This window comes from Hippoglossus hippoglossus, chromosome 16 (assembly GCF_009819705.1).
Source record: "Hippoglossus hippoglossus isolate fHipHip1 chromosome 16, fHipHip1.pri, whole genome shotgun sequence".
NCBI classification, from domain to species: Eukaryota; Metazoa; Chordata; class Actinopteri; order Pleuronectiformes; family Pleuronectidae; genus Hippoglossus; species Hippoglossus hippoglossus.
Window position 1 is genome coordinate 15,919,809 of NC_047166.1, and position 16,515 is coordinate 15,936,323.

At 40.9% G+C, this 16,515-nt stretch overlaps 1 protein-coding gene across 1 annotated transcript in view; it reads left to right on the forward strand.

The window, feature by feature from the left end:
- The window catches only part of cdkal1 (CDK5 regulatory subunit associated protein 1-like 1), a 229,014-nt gene that overhangs the window by 169,027 nt on the left and 43,472 nt on the right, over window positions 1-16,515 (forward strand). The window contains exon 12 of the mRNA XM_034611257.1: window positions 4,104-4,166. Coding sequence (XP_034467148.1) covers window positions 4,104-4,166 — 63 coding nt within the window. The remainder of the gene's footprint in view (window positions 1-4,103; window positions 4,167-16,515) is intronic.

The following is a 16,515-nucleotide window of genomic DNA, read 5'->3' on the forward strand; positions in this document are numbered from 1 at the left end:
AATTTGCACAGAAAGGTGAGATTTTTACTGTCGGAATCTTTATCAGACAGTGTGTAAAAATCCCGCAAATAATAATAAGGTGCATCGGATGTAGTCGCTGAGTCTGCGTCTCTGCTTTCACTTGCCATTTTTATATGAGACCGAGAGCTGTTGTCTTGGAATACGTTGCTTGTTTGGACTACATGTGTGTGCGATGAATCATGGGTAACGTAGTGCGAAGTCGAGTTTGTCGGTTTAGGTTAGGCTACATCGCGGACATTTTCCGGGCACTGAGCAACGACATGGTGCAAGCATTCGATTTACACAGCGTCTCTCCTCAGGAGAAGGAAAACACTCCGTCAAGTTTTAGCTAGACCTCAGATAATATGAATGTGTTCACCGTTCAAATTCATTATTTGTCATTAAGTTGCGTTCAGTTCATCGTTCTCATAAAAATGAACGTGTTCAATGAACGCGTTCTTTTGAACTCGTTCATGCACAACACTGGAGGTGGGGTACACCCTGGACTGATTGCCAGCACATCCCATGGCTGACAAACAGAGACAAACAACCATTCACACTCCCATTAACACCTACGGACAACTTAGTCTCCAATCAACCCAGCCACAATCTGCATGCCTTTGGACTTTGGGAGGAAGCCAGATAACCTTCTTGCTGTGTGGTGAGAGCGCCAACCATTGTACCACCATGCTGCACTTCCTATGGATATCAAAACGTCTAATAAACACCAGAAAAGTGTCAAATATGAGACTTCAAATATTGTATATGGTCGATTAGTGTTATTGTTTTTCCTGAAACCATAGTTTTTTGCATGTGTGATCCTGCCCCCAATGGGGGGTGGGGGGGGGGGGTGTTGTGTGTGTGTGTGTGTGTAAGTATATAAATCCATGTAATGTCACTTCCGGTTAGACGTTGCATCCGTCTCCGGCAGCAACAACAGATGGACGCCGCTGTACCAACCATCGTTCATCATCACCATAGTGACAGGTCCACAAACACACACATACACACAGTGTCTGTGTACTTGCTGGGTTGTCACTTACACAATCTCGACGGCATGCTAGATTAACGTTTTTTGGTTGATGGGCCATTCATATGCACGCACGCACACACACGCATACAAATCTGTACACTGACAGATTGTGTGCAGCTTTTGCAAATTAATAAAGTTCTTCTACACAGTAGAGTAGGAAAGATGACAATGGATTGCAGGTAGAATGTATGAAGAGCGGAACCACTGACATTAAACAGGGTGATCATAGTTTGTTTTGAACTATTTTTAATAAAGATTAGAAATATGTATTAAATGCAGGTTCTAGTTGGATTCCCACCCAAAAAAAGTGTTTTTAATCGTGAAACATTGTTGTATAATTACATAAAGAGACCGGGGTATCAGCCAATTCTATCTTCTGACTTGTAAAACAAAAAAGGTAAGGCCATCAAATTAATGATTCACACGTTTAAACTACATTTATCGATGCTGACACTTCCCACCTGGAACACTGAAGGCAAAAGCCGTGCACAGTTAAATTAAATCTGCCTCCTAGTCTGGTGTCTATCAGTTGTACTCCATCTCAACATGTTTACAGCAGAGCCCCCTGCCAGTGGCTACAGATCAGTTCCACTGCTACAACTCAGGGTGTAGGTCTGGCTCAAAGGCACCCTGGCTGCAGGTGTCGTGGAATAATAAGAATGTTGCTTATCCACCCTCCTGCAGCTGTTTCCACACTTGGCTTGAAATATCCACCTCATAACCTCCATGTAAGTGGCATCATCACTTTAGAAAATGCTCAAGTATTGAGATGGGGTGTCTCTTTCTTTAATCCCTTTTATGGTGGCAGATTTGTGATGGATCTCTCTTTCACTCAACATTTTGTATAATTCTTTTAAATCAGTTTTGTTCCCTCCGTCTGCTTTTGCTTTTCTCTTTCCCATTCTCTCTAGGTTGTCTCCTTTTTCTTTTTTGTTTTTCATATTGGCCTTTTACATTGTATTTGGCAGGTTTTCACACCTCTGTCCATTTTTAGTATACTGTGTTTGTGTGAGTCAGTGTGCGAGCGTGTTGGTATTTGTGCCTGTGGTGTGTGTCTGTAGGCCTGTGTGTGCGTGTGTGTGTGTGTGTGTGTGTGTGTGTGTGTGTGTGTGTGTGTGTGTGTGTGTGTGTGTGTGTGTGTGTAGTATTGAGCTGGATAAATTCTGCTGGGAGCTCATTGGGGGTTGAGAAATCCTTACCTGCAGTTACATCTGTCTTACAATTCCTCACACTCACACACACAGTCCAGCACTGCTGAATAGGGAATGATGGTGAGAGTGATGAAGGGATGGCAGGAAGAGAGAGAATGGTGTTGAGGAGCAATGATTAGAGGATTACTCTCACCTGAGGTGCTCCAGGCAGAAAGAGTGAGAGATTGAGGAGGGGGACAGACTTGTAAGGGGTTGATGGGTGAGAGAGTGGAGACAGAATGATTAGTATGAGTTTTCCTTCACTGATGAAAAACACAGGGAGTAAGGGGAGAGGGTGGGCACTGAGGAATATATGTGGAAAGCCAAAGACAACAAGAGAGAAGGGGATTTGGAGAATCTGGAGAGCCCTTTGGCAGAGAAAGCGAGAGGGAATCTGGATGGCAGACGGACAGGGCCAATGATTATGGGATTGTGAAGAGCCCTAGGTGAAAAGAGAATGAGTAAGAGATGGATAGGTGTGGAGCATGGGGGAAGCAAAAGCAGTGCACCAGTGGAACGGAAAGAGTGAAGGGCAAGGTGGGATAAGAGGCGCAATAATGAAAGAACGGACCTCACTAGAGACGAAGAAAGTCAAAGCTGTCGTTGGCCGAGGGCGTGGAGTGCAATCGTCTTTAAACACTTCACACCTAATACTCTTATTTCACCTTTCTCTCCTCGTCTTTGCTGTTTTCATCCACTCTTCTCTTTTTCATTGCCTGTTTTCCGACACTTTTCACTCCTGCTGTTGTCGTTAAAGGACATTAGCACCGCCTGATGTAATTTCCTTCTAACTTTTGAAACTTGCGTCATCGTTGTCAGCTTGACCACAACTATATGAATCAAAGTTGTCCTCCTCCTCCTCTCCATCCGTCTTTCTCCAAATCCTCAAGTCGTCTTCGCCTATCCCAAAGCAGCGCTTATGTCATCCTGTAATGACGCCTGTGTGTAATAGCAGAACGACTTGTAAGTTGTCTGCAACATATGTGCAGATCTGCCCTAAGGAAACTGAACCCAGCCCTTTACATGCGAACACTGGAGAAGAAGGGAGAAGGAGTAAGCATGACAATAAATGCATTCTCCCTTTAGCTACAGTAGGACATACGTATATCCTTCCCCCTTAGCCAGACATGGCCTAATCAGCGCGCTAATTAGCGCTCTTTGTAACTGCGTCGGCCTCATGTAACTGATTGCATTAACAACTGCCACGCATCAAACCGTCATGTCTCACGCTTGTGCATCTCATTATACATTAAGGACACGCAAGGTTAAGTCCAGACTTTGAGTGGGAATAATATAAGAAAATGAGAAATATTTTCTACTGCAGCTGGTGGTCAACTCTCTTTCTCCCTCCTCTGTTCATCCTATAGGCTTAATGAATTACTGTAGGCTGTGTTCTCAGCCATGTGATTTATTTCCATGTGTTTAAGGGAAGTTAATATCATTGAAGATGTAATGAAAGTCCATATTTATACCATACGTTTCTGTCAAGACCAGCTAGAGAGTAAAATAATCACTAGGGGACAACATTTGAGATAATAAATACTAAAATAAATAAAGTGCATGGTTACTGGTTCCACAGCACCACCAAAAACTGAATTAAGGGAAACAACAATTCAGAGGAATTCACATTCAAATTGTCATAAAAAAGGTAAATGCTGAGTAGTTGGCACACAGAGGGTGACACTAATGATTAGATGAATCTACAAAGGTGAATGGGTTTTAAATTACTATTTACTCAATTTAACCATATAATGTGCATGTTATCGAAATTATGTGATCATTAAGCCTAGCTTGTTTTTCTTATGTATTTTTAGCTGTGTTGTAAATTCACTTTATGGGTGGCTTTTAAACTTCATATGTATGTTCTTACTGTCTTACAGAAGAAGCAGAGGACTAAAGAACTGTCCCATCTCTTCCACTCCTACAACCCATACGACCACGAGGTAAGACATCTTTAACTGTGTGTTCCTGGATCACTTCCCTGGTTTACATTTTTCCATCTCTGTCTTCGTGTTTCAGTTTTTCTCTTAAACTGATGTTCTATTTTTGTCTTTGCAGTGCAGTTAAATGTTTTATCTGCTGGTTTCTTAATGGGGGGGAACACTGAGTGTTTGGCCTCAGTCACCTCAAAACCAGAAGCGTTCACTTGACATAACAAGTAGTTGTACGTCAGCATTGCTGAATTGTCTTGATGAGTTAGTTGCCTCCTCAAAATGAACCCCTCTTGTCAGCAATCTAGTTGATGAGGTTTTTCTTAATTATATTGTGAGTGTGTTTGTGTTTGTGTATTTGTGAGATTGAATTCTGAAGCCAGAGATAAATCTCCTCAACTGTGTGTGTATGTTTGTGTATATATACTCCTGGGTTTGTGTGTGTATGGGGTCCCATACATAGTGAGGTTAACATCTGACATACTTACAATGATGAGATTATTGTGTCAGAACTGGAAGGCCGGAACAAAACCTTGTCGCAGGCCCAACGTCACAGACCCGTGCCCGGTGGAATCCAGGGGTTAATTCGTGACTCAGAGCAGTACAAGTGTGTGAGTGTGTGTGTGAGAGTTCCTCCTCTGTCCTCCTGTAAGTGACAACTCCATGACATCTGCCACCACATATTTCTGCTGTCATGAAAAAGACAAATTACATTTTGACATATTATACTATCTCGGGTCCTTGTGCATGGAAGGCTGTGGCCAGCTACAGCATAGTGCATGTTGGGAACATGTAGGGGATTGAAGTCTTTCTAGCAGGTATCATAGTGTGTCATTCAGCAAAGCTTAAGCATTGCCACATTTTTTTTTGGAGAGTTTATTCCTCTGAAGGAGTTTGTTCCTGTGGTGGAGTTGTTACACGTTACACATTAATTAAAAGGATATGAGACAGATCACGTTTTTACTGTGGCAGGCATGACGCTTTGCCTCCCACACACACACACACACACACACACAATTACAGGCACACTAATGATAGTACACATGGAACACACATGCACATGACTCAGAGGATAAGCACACACCTAACACAAACACGGGATATAAATTGAGTAAAGTTAGCAGAGAATATCTTATTAATACATTAACATTTCTGCATATAAATGAGACACTTTGTATTTGTGAACATGCTTTCGCCACACGTATGATTCCCGGGGGAATTGAGAATCCGTCGGTGTGACAGTGTGCCACACTGAGCCTGCTGTGCTGAGCTGCCCCAGCTCACAAGTACCACTGAACATTAGTTCTGTAAGACTGTTTTTTGTGTTTGCTGCTTTGCGTTACTTCTGGGAACATGATTATGATTATGCTTCTTCAAAAATTAAAAAAATGTCAGATTAATGTCTCTCAAAAAGTCTTGGAAAGATGGTCTGTATTTACATATATCTCTCCTAGTCTTGATGACCACTCAAAGCACTTACAGTCCAGCACAGTGTACCATACAGTTTTGCCATTCACAAACACATTCATATGCATCTATCTGCAGCACTTTCTTTATCATACATCACTCCTACACTTGCCGCCGACCTTCTGGTGAGTGGACCACCCACTTAACCTCCATAACCACAGCCACCATATCGGTGTTCAGGGTTGTCTGGCTTTAAGCGAAATACTATATAACAAAAACATCTAAAACTGGAATCTCAAAACAGGTTGTCATATTACACAAACTAAAAGACAGTTGAACAGAGACACCTAAAACAGGGTCTCACAACAAGTTGTCGCGTTACACAGAGGTCTCACCTTCCCAAATTACCCCCCCCCCCCCCCCAGCAAAATCCACTTCTGCAATGTCCGTCTGTTTGCATGTGTATTTCCTATGTTAGCACTTTTCGTGATAATACAGAGAATACAGGGGGTTGGGCGTTCCATTCTCAAAGGACAGATTTTGTGTGAGCTACCTCTTTAAATGTTCTGTATTGTCTCACAAGTTGTTAGACCTCTTAATTCACTCTCAGCCTGTGTAACAGTTTGAGATCCTCAGGGACGAAGCCCCTGTCTGCTGCAAAGTTAGTGCTAAGGATGAAGCGTGGCTGCAGTCCCAGACCCCCTGAAAGGCTCTCTCAGAGGAAACAAGCTAGAAAAAGCTGTCCATTAGAAATCCCCAGATACTTTAATATTTACCCTTAAATTTCTACATTCATTTGTAATATGTTTTTTTCATTTGTATTTGCCACATTCTGCATCTTTCTTGCTTTAAAACACATCATTGGTCTGATATTCCATATCTTTCTGATGCCCAGCAGAGTAAAATGTCATCTAACTCAATGATAACCTTCCTTTTTCACTATTTTGTGCATGGAATGTGTCAAAAGGAATCCTGTCATAATATATGATACGTGATAGTCCTCATACATAAATATTTTCATATGTCAAGCAAGTTTCATGTAAATCTTCCACACGGCTCAACTTCCGGCCATGTACTTGTCAGCCTATTCCTTTTTTCCATAGATTGTGTAGATGTGCAAATAAATCCTCTTGCATTACAGGCCCAGATAGCCGTGAGATATGATTTAATGATAATAAATCTAATGTCAAGCATGCTTCCTTCCGGATCAACCACGGTTTTGCCTGTCCTTGCCCATGTCCATTCACCGTGGAACACGTTGAGGCAAAATAGCTTGTATTAAGCCCGTATAGCCGTTAGATAGAAATAAATGAAGTCTGATAATGTCCCTCATTTTATATTAAATTCCCTTGGGTGTCTGGCCTTTCAGCTTCCAGTTTATGTAAGGATATTATGTCTGTGTGTGTTTGTCTGTGTGTGTGTTTGCGAGAGAGAGAGAGATAGATAAAGAGGGAGGGAGAGACAGAGAACACACAGAGGGAAGCGAGAAATTGGCGTCTTTACAGCCATTATTGTTAATACACAACCTCCTATAGGTCCACAAAGGTCATTAATAAAGACAGTGGGGGGTGGGGAGGATAGAGAGGCTTTATTATTCCATCGCTCTAGGCTACAAACCAAATGAAACAATGTTTTTAAATGAAGTAATTGTTGTATTTGTACCACGCTTGTTTCTTAATCTCCCATGGCTAACTCCGAATCACATATGGGTAAAATGACTTGCTGAAACACAAGCAGAAATGGGCCGTCAATTAGAATAAATATTTTTTCTTTGTTTGGTTTATTTTCTGTCTGTTCTCCATTTATTTAAATTTTTCTCTCATCCTTTCTTCCACTTTGCCTCCAAACAGCAGCGAGTTAGATGTTTTCTTCTGTGCCCATATACATGTAGACAATTCATCTGGTGTCTGTATGTTTAAGAGACAGAGGTGTGTGTGTCTGTGTGTGTGTGTGATGATTAATGTGAAGTATCCTATAGCCAGATGGTGCTGAACAAGGCCCATCCATCAGCAATGAAAAGACCAGTGGGCAGAAAGCTGGCAGAGCACTTTGTCTAGGGCCAATGCCCTGCACTGGACAAATACACATGCACGCAGGCGCACCCACACACCCACACACACACACACACACAAGCTCTACACTCACACAGACCCTCTAAGGCCCTGACTGTGTAACCCACTGAGCCATGTTAAGCCTTGTGTTTTGTTTTGGAATACAGGTTCCTTCTTGTTTTTTTGCTGCCTGGGTCCCACATGAGTGGTGCTGCCTCACCCTTGAAAGCAAACCTGGTATAGTCTTGAAATGTACAATGTACCTATTCTGCCCCTAAGACAGATTCTAAAGGTCACGTATTATGTTTTCACTCCCGTCTGTTTGTTTGTTTGTAAACAAGACTATGCAAATCCTACTGGATGGATTACCACGACACTTGGTAAAAGGATGCAGTAGGGGTCAGGAAAGAACCCAGTACATTTTCACGGGGCTTATCCAGGAATAGTTTTTCCCCTTCTTTAACATAGCATTTTTTAACCTTTCCTTGATGTCTCCAATAAAAATTCATTGATCTTGACGCAAAAATCCTCTTTGTTTAGGAGACTGATATTTATTTTTTCATTTGGTAGAGATCCAAATAAAAATCAGGATCTAGTGAATTTAGATGTTGTTTCATAAAGAGGCTGTTTGGCCTTGGCGGAGGTATGCACTCTACTGAGTGCCCTTCTCTTTAATTAGGAGTCTGTGATCTGTATTAATTTGAATTTGACTACAAAAACTGTCAGCAGGTTTATGAAAACACCTGAAGTTTTAGTCTTCCGTCCTTACCTGCACTCACATATTTATAGATGTGGTCATCCACTGCAGCCACTATTTTCTCCCTGCGGTCATAGTTGATTCTTTAGTGAGTTTTACTGGAGGACTCTTTTCTGCCTAATTGGGTGAATTTAAAGTGGTAACTGGTCTAAAACCTGTTTTCTGTATTCACTTTATCAGTAATTACTTCTGCTTTGTTCATTAATGAGAGTCAAGGATAGTTCTCTTAGCTACCAGCATGCTTGTCTTAGTCCTGTTTGTCTAGACTGACCACATGGTATTCCCTTGTGCAAATGTGTAGTTAGAATATAAGTATGAACAGACCACACATCACGCACAGACAGACTTTTCTGTCTCTGCAGCAGCACAGTGTCATCTGGTGTGAAGTTTTGCTCCCCGAAGGGGTTGCCCTTCCAGGTTCAGGTTGTGAAACTCCCATCATGCTCTAGTCCTTCTCTGCAAACTCACTTTGTGTGTGTGTGTGTGTGTGTGTGTGTGTGTGTGTGTGTGTGTGTGTGTGTGTGTGTGTGTGTGTGTGTGTGTGTGTGTGTGTGTGTGTGTGTGTGTGTGTGTGTGTCCACGCACTCAGCTGCTGCTGGCAGAGCTAACAAAGCCCCTCTCACCCCACATATTCTCCTGAGAACACACACACACAGGCGCACACATGCATTCTCCATACTCTGTTTATAGGCCTGAATGACAGGGGTGACAGTTTTCCCTGCGGCAAGAGAGGAGGGACAAGCTGTCAACATGGCCCGCTGCATCTGCCCCACCACACAAGACACAGAGTGAGCAAAACACAAAAAGGGGGAAGATGGAAATAGAAGGGGGAGGTGGAGGTGGCTAAATTAAACGACTCTTAATGAAAGAGTAACGCGAGGCGAAAGAAAGACATTTTCAAAAAACTTAAACACTTAATTACACTCAATAAACGTCACCCCTTCAGTTATTCCGAACTCCCAGTTTGTTTCAAACAAGTTGACATAATTATCATTTTTTTTAAAAAAAAGAAAAATCTTAATTAGTCTCACAATTTCCTCTCTCTCTTTACCACAGATCTCTTTTCCATATTTATTGCATGTTGCTAAACTCAGAAATTAGCATTCTGTTTTTTTTCTTCTCTCTGTTGGTATTTTTAATTACTTTTATTTTGTTGAATGAGTTTTTTAATCTGCTGCTGTTTGGCACCATGGTGAAAAGCTGACCTCCCTCTGTGTCAAACTTGACATTTGTTTGCCACACGTTTCTCCTTTTCTTTTAATTAACTGATTGTCCAGGGCAAGAGAAGGGGGGTAAAAAGGATAAAGAAGACAGAAATATTGGCTATTGTGATTCATATTTTCTTACTATTCTCTCTTAACTTGTCTCTCCTCCCATCTGTCTCTGTTTAGTCTGTGAAGGTATTGAAAGTCTTCTTTTTGTTGATTTCTTTTGTTGCTTCCCCACAACCAGACAATAGATTTGATTGCCATTATTTATGTACTGATAACAATGAATAAAATGTGCCATCTCTAATTATGATGGACTCAATAATACATTAAGATATGATTGTTGTTGTGCTAGGTTCATTTAGGATGTATTCTGAGAAAATATATGACTCTGTGAGATGTTTTCTCAAAGGTATTTCTCTCCCCGTTACACTCCCACTCATGGCCTTATCTCTTTCCTTCACACAGTTTGATATAAGGTGTGATATATGAACACGTGTATCACATACTCCCTGAAATGAAATCTCAGCACACATTGTAGTGCAGTGCAATTGTTGGCTGTTTACTCTCTATCTTCTCACCTCATGGAGTATCATGCCATATCCGCAACTGCTCACCAAGAAGAATATGATTAAACCAGAATGGAACTCAGAGAGAACATACCTCTGCAAAGACTTGTAGTCCTCTTAGGAAACCACTTTTAAATTCACTAGATCTGGATTTTTCCCATGATTTGAGCCACATTGCACACACTTATAAATACATTAGTCCCCTAAACATGCTTGTTTATGGATGTTTTCAAGATTCATAAATGATTCTCTGAGAAATCAACCAAATTGCCAAAAGAAAGAAAGTGAAAAGGAATTCCTTTATATGCCCCCTGATCCATATCCACACCAAAAGTGAATGACTTCTTTCCTAAACCCATAATGCATCCTTCCACCACGTTTTGTGGTAATCCATTGAGTAGTTTTTGCACAATATGGGTAACTAACAGACAAACAAATAGAAAAAAATATAACCTCCTTGGTCAAGGTTATCTATTTTAGAATGAATGGGAAGTACAGAAAATGACTTAATTGTGCATCATTTATCACTGGTATAGTAAGATTTTTTTTGTTTATTATAGTTATTATATTATAGTATAGCCTGGTTAGTTCTTACTCTTACTATTCTACTGGATGTAACTGCTGCAATATGGACAATATAGATATCTAATCTGGCAGATACAGATGAGACAAACATTCACAATTTATTATAGGACTGGTCACACATTAACATCCGTCATTATGTGACAGCTGAGAGCAGCATTTGGTACACTTTATTGTGGGTACATTTCTCTCACAATTTATAATGACCTCTCTCCTGTGATGATCACCTCTGCCCAAACTTGTGTGAGGCCTTGTGTTGCCCTACAGGGTTTTGCAGCCTGTCCTTCTCTTAAGGACAGAGCCTTGACGGCAGACAGGCCTCACATCCCAGAGTCAAAGCTGTTACTACAGCTAATGCACTGACAAAGGGGATTCATTTAAGGGTTTAGGAAACACAATGTCAAAGAAAGACCTTTTCTATAACAGTAAAAATAAAAGGCCAATCAAACACTAAACAATCATCGGTCAGAACAAGATAGTTTTCAAATGAGGGAAACAGGAATTCCCCTTGTCTTTACATTTTGCGTGTGTAGAATTATGAAAAAGTTAATTTTGTATTAATCTTTTATTAAATTTGGAGATTACCATGGCTATTAATGTAAATTACATATACTTAAAATGAAATTAACACCTACTAAATACTGCCACTGATCTATGGGAGCAGAAGAACTGGGAGAAGTGAGAGGAGACAAAGACAAAGGATGAGAGATGTTTAAATTTAGGCCAAGATGGGAGACACACACACACACACACACACACACACACACACACACACACACACACACACACACACACACACACACACACCTTTCTCCTTCCCTTCTAGACAGAGGCTTTGCTAATGATTCCCCATAACCTGTTCACTCGACACACACATACTATATGTCTGCCCCTGATAATTGTGTCCCCTCTCTCGTCAGTTATCTGTTGGGTGCTGCACACATAGGTGCCAGATGGTGTTCACAGAACTAATGGATTTTCCTCTCGGGACCGAAGGCTCCTTAAGCCCGCGGAGCCGACACATACCTGCTTCTGTCACTTCTGTCAGTCTTGTCATCATTTATCATGTCACGCTGCAACCATGCTGCAACACATCCCGAGCTATGTGGATGCCGTTTCACAGTAAAAGCAGAATGGATTTGGATTGTTCGAAAAAAGTTCAAAAAACACCAGCATTCAGGTGCCACTTTTCTTCTTGGTACATTGGAAATAATGGCCATCTGGTTTGACTCTGAAACCCTTAACATAAGCTCATGTTGCAAGTTTCATACTTTTCTTTTGTTACTGGCAGACCCAGAGTAACTTAACCCTTTTGTGGGAACCATAAGCAATTTTTCTTACATATTTCAATTAAAAGCATGTCTGCAGCCTGATGGCTATCTGATGCATATTGAGAGGACCTTTTTTTTTTTTAATGAAAAAAGACGACGGACAAAAGAAATTGGTTGTGCAGCTCATAAATTTCTCCCTGGCGGCTTTAGGGAGGATAAGATGTGTATAATATCGGACCGTACAGGGTAATATTACACCCTCTGTTCGATCGAAGCCAACCAGAAATGGAACAATTGCAACAAGGCGTGTGTGTGTGTGTGTGTGTGTGTGTGTGTGTGTGTGTGTGTGTGTGTGTGTGTGTGTGTGTGTGTGTGTGTGTGTGTGTGTGTGTGTGTGTGTGTGTGTGTGTTCCTCTATGATTAGTTTTCAGTTGCTAAACATAATCCAGTCTAATACAACAGTCCTGCAACATACCCTACATTCATGTTCAGTTTTAGCTGAAACTCCATTGGAGGTGAACATTCAACTGTATGAGCGTTTAGAGGCTGCTGACTGATTTGAAAGGGGTGGACAATCAACACTTGTCAACATCACAGTGTATTTTAACAGCACCACAAACCACATCCTCCAAAAAGATATGTGCATAGACAACTGGACTTGCTTGTGTTTCTTGAAGACATTTCACAAATCCAAGAGGCTTAACTTCACATGTACAACTACAAATACTGACCATACCATCATCTATTATGAGTGGATTTATCGCAGCACTGTTGTATTATACTGTAGAGAGATGTTCCTATAAACTGACAACAAAGCACATTGCTTCTTGTCAAAACCATGATTTTCCTCTGCTCATGTACAGTAGGGCCTTATAGCCATGTATGCATGATACATGCTCTCAATCTGTCATCGTTACACAACAGGGACTCGTACAAAACATGCACATCATGTATTGTCCCAAACACACGTGTGAGCCTCCACAACATTTGGTGCCAAACAAACATATGTCTTTGAAATATTCCCTTTTTTTATTTTATGCAACGCTACACTATAGCTTCATTGTATTTGTTCCAAAGACGTACACAAACATCTCTTGCTAAGCATGGCACCATAAAATATTTTCTTACTGAGTATTGTTTTAGGTTTTTGTGTTTTTGTTTTTAAAGTGTTAAAGGCTCTCACCAGTAGCGTTTTTCTTCCTGCCCATCCTCAAAATAGCTCATTTGCTTTATTAGTTACAGATATTAGTGTTGTAGTGGATGTCAAAGGTGTTTATAATGGACAGCCATGATCAAGACACCGGGCTGCCCAGATAATCTGTGATACACGCATGTAAACATATATTTCCCTTTGGCATGATATCAAATTATGATTACAGTATACCTATGACTTTGTGGCATTTTATTTAAGGCTGTCTTTACTGAGAAGTCAGTCTATTGGTTTGCATAGTTTGCTCCCGTTATTAAGAAAGCATAGTTCATTTTTGTTCCCTCACACAGTGTTGGCCATCATTTAAAACCTATAGCAATCAATATTTCCATGTTAGTCAGTTGCAGCCATTAAACTGACCATAGTTTCACTCAATACAAGGCCATGTTAACATCACCCCTACTCTATATACTCTACATAACCTAATCATATCTCGGTTGTCTTAAATTTTGTTTCTGACTACATGTAAATAGCCAACCCTACCCTGTCTGGACCCGTTGGGCCTGTTTCAGCCACAAGTTGTGAAAGGATACTTAGGTTTGATCGTTTTGGCTGAATTATTATCTGCTTGATTTATTATTTACACCTATCATACCTGCAAGTGGGGAAACATGTGGCTGAGGTCGGGTTCAGACACAAAAAACAGAATGCCTGTCGGCTTTGGCTAGTTTGCTCTGGGGTTTGTTCACTTTCCAATACAGATCCACACTCTAGTTGTATATATTCGCATGAGAGTAAGCACGACATGTTTCAGTTGCACTAAGTGGTACCTTGTTAGTATCAGAGATCAGGTCCATGCAATATGACCAAAATCTCATATCCTGATAGAAGTAATTTCATATCCAGATAAAGATCCTTATTGTGAAATGTTAGTCCTACTTTTTCCTAACCTTGTCAATTGGGGTCATTCTTTATCATATTGTGTGACTTTTCATATTCAAACTACGTCCATGTAACAGGAGTGTTCTCTCTGTCAGATATAAGCTCCTCCTGTTCTCTGTCACGTTCACCCTACTACATGTGGAGGAACACAATGCATCATCTTTGTGTCGAAAAATGTAGCTGTAAAGAGTAATTTATGTTGTGTTGCTCTCTTTTTTCCCCAAATTGTGTGTTTTGGGATGTTATTTAACTACTGAAAATTAGCATGTTGCTTTACACTGACAGCAAAACAGCCATTTAACCTACAATTAAAGGTTGCTGCTGAAAACATTAGGAAGCTCTCTACTGAACCTTTCTATCTGCCTTTAGTTGTCCCAAGGTTTTGAAGAAGACGAGTGAAAGAAAATTGAAAGCTCTACTTTGCAAGCTTTAAATAAGCTAACATAGTTTAACGAACTGATTTTTGAAATTGCTTAGATTTTTGCTTTTATTCCAAAATTCCAAAACAATATTTGCCCCTTTCTCTCGACATCTCTCACATTCTTTTCTTCTTTCTTTTCGGCCTCTCCCCTGCTCGCTCCCTCTCACTCTCTCACTCACACTCCGTCTTTCTCAAAGTGACACAGTGTGTGCTGTAATGGCTTGTTGATTGCTTCCATTTGTTGGGCCAAAGGCATCAAGCCTGTGTGTTATTAACACACATCAACACGGACAGGTACACAGACACACACACACACACACACACACACACACACACACACACACACACACACACACACACACACACACACACACACACACACACACACAGCAGTGGGCCAGAGGAAACCATGGTTTGCAGCTACCTCTTTTTAACAGCATGTTATGTGACTGACATCTGAATGGAGGGGCGATGGGGGGAGTGTGTGTGGGGAAGGGGGAGAGAAATGAATGTGGGAGGGGTATTAATGCTTGTGTTGCTAAATGGCTTCCTAGACAGAAGTGTGAATGCTTTCTGATTCAGTCAATAGGCCTCTTATTCAGCCCAGCTCATTTGGAAAGGTCCTGTGTGTGTGTGTGTGTGTGTGAGCGCGCGCTATTCCCTCGATATTTTGCAGCTGCTTGGCTGGCTAAGTGGATTCTTTCTCTTCTTTAAAAATAAATCAACCACATAGTGTAACGTTATATTTTATCTGATGCTTTACTCATTACAGGAGGAGAAGCAGCAACCTGTAATGACCAAGGGAAGAAACTAGCTGAAATCAATGACCTCGCTCTTAACGAGGGGTCATCATTAATGATGTAGGGGACGGAGTCTCAGTTCAACATAACAGCTTATTATACAGAGTGTGCGTTTGATTCAGTGCATGCGTCTTTCTGTTTACTAGAGCAGTGTCCCTTCCAAACCTGGTTGCAGCCTTCTTTCTAAAACTGTGACCACTGATCAACCAGATTTGGTTTTTGCACAGATTATATTCTCAATGTTTTGCATAAAATTTAATAGAATTTGCTTTTTATTGTTCACACGTGTCAATAAAATATACTGTGTCAGTAAAAGTTTGAATGATTTATGTAAGTGCTGTTTTTTGGACAACTCTTCAAATACAAGCTCTGTTATTCTGCCCAGTACACATCCACACATTGCAGCAAAAAAACTAAAGTGATGCTTTAACTGTGAAGGCAACTTGCTAAAAAGTGATTCTATGAATGTTGGTGCCATGACGAAGATCGGCACCCATGAAACCTGTGAAAGTCTGTCCCAGTTCAATATGGTGAAATCAAAAATAATCAAAATATCAAAATTATATGGTGGGAGAAATGTAATTGCTGATTTGCCAGTTTTGGCCCAAAGGCCACCAGTTGGCTTCCTGTCCTGTAATTTATCCTAGGACATAGAAGAAGTAGTTTTCTACACAGTTTGGTAAGCCCCCACCCCCACTGACTGCTACAGAGTGCTGTCATCTGTTTTTTGGGCTAATATTGAGCGTACCACGTGTCCAAATTTCACCAAATACGCCACTGCACTTCCTCGGCCCAATACGAATACACATTCCCAGTGTGAAGATGATAAGATGAACGGTTCACAAGCTATGGGTGCCACAGACAGAGAGGCAGACAAATGTTTGTGGAATTAATAGGTAGATGGACGTGTTTGTATGTTTTTGCCCTGGTTGATTGAGTTGTTTTCAAATTTTGACCAACATCCACCACCTTTCTGTGTGTTTTTGTATATTCATGTATGCAGCCTCATCAGCCCTGGTAACTGTTTGTCTGTGCCTGATTTCTCAGCAGAGCCTGTCGTTAGAAATATTAGAAGCCTGATTCACAAAAACTCGCTACAATCTATATGGAAATTCAGATGCATGGTTTCAGGCTTCACGTCGAAACCACGTTAGACTTTTCTTCTTGTTTTTTCCCCCGGCTTTCTGCCTGCCTTCCTTACTC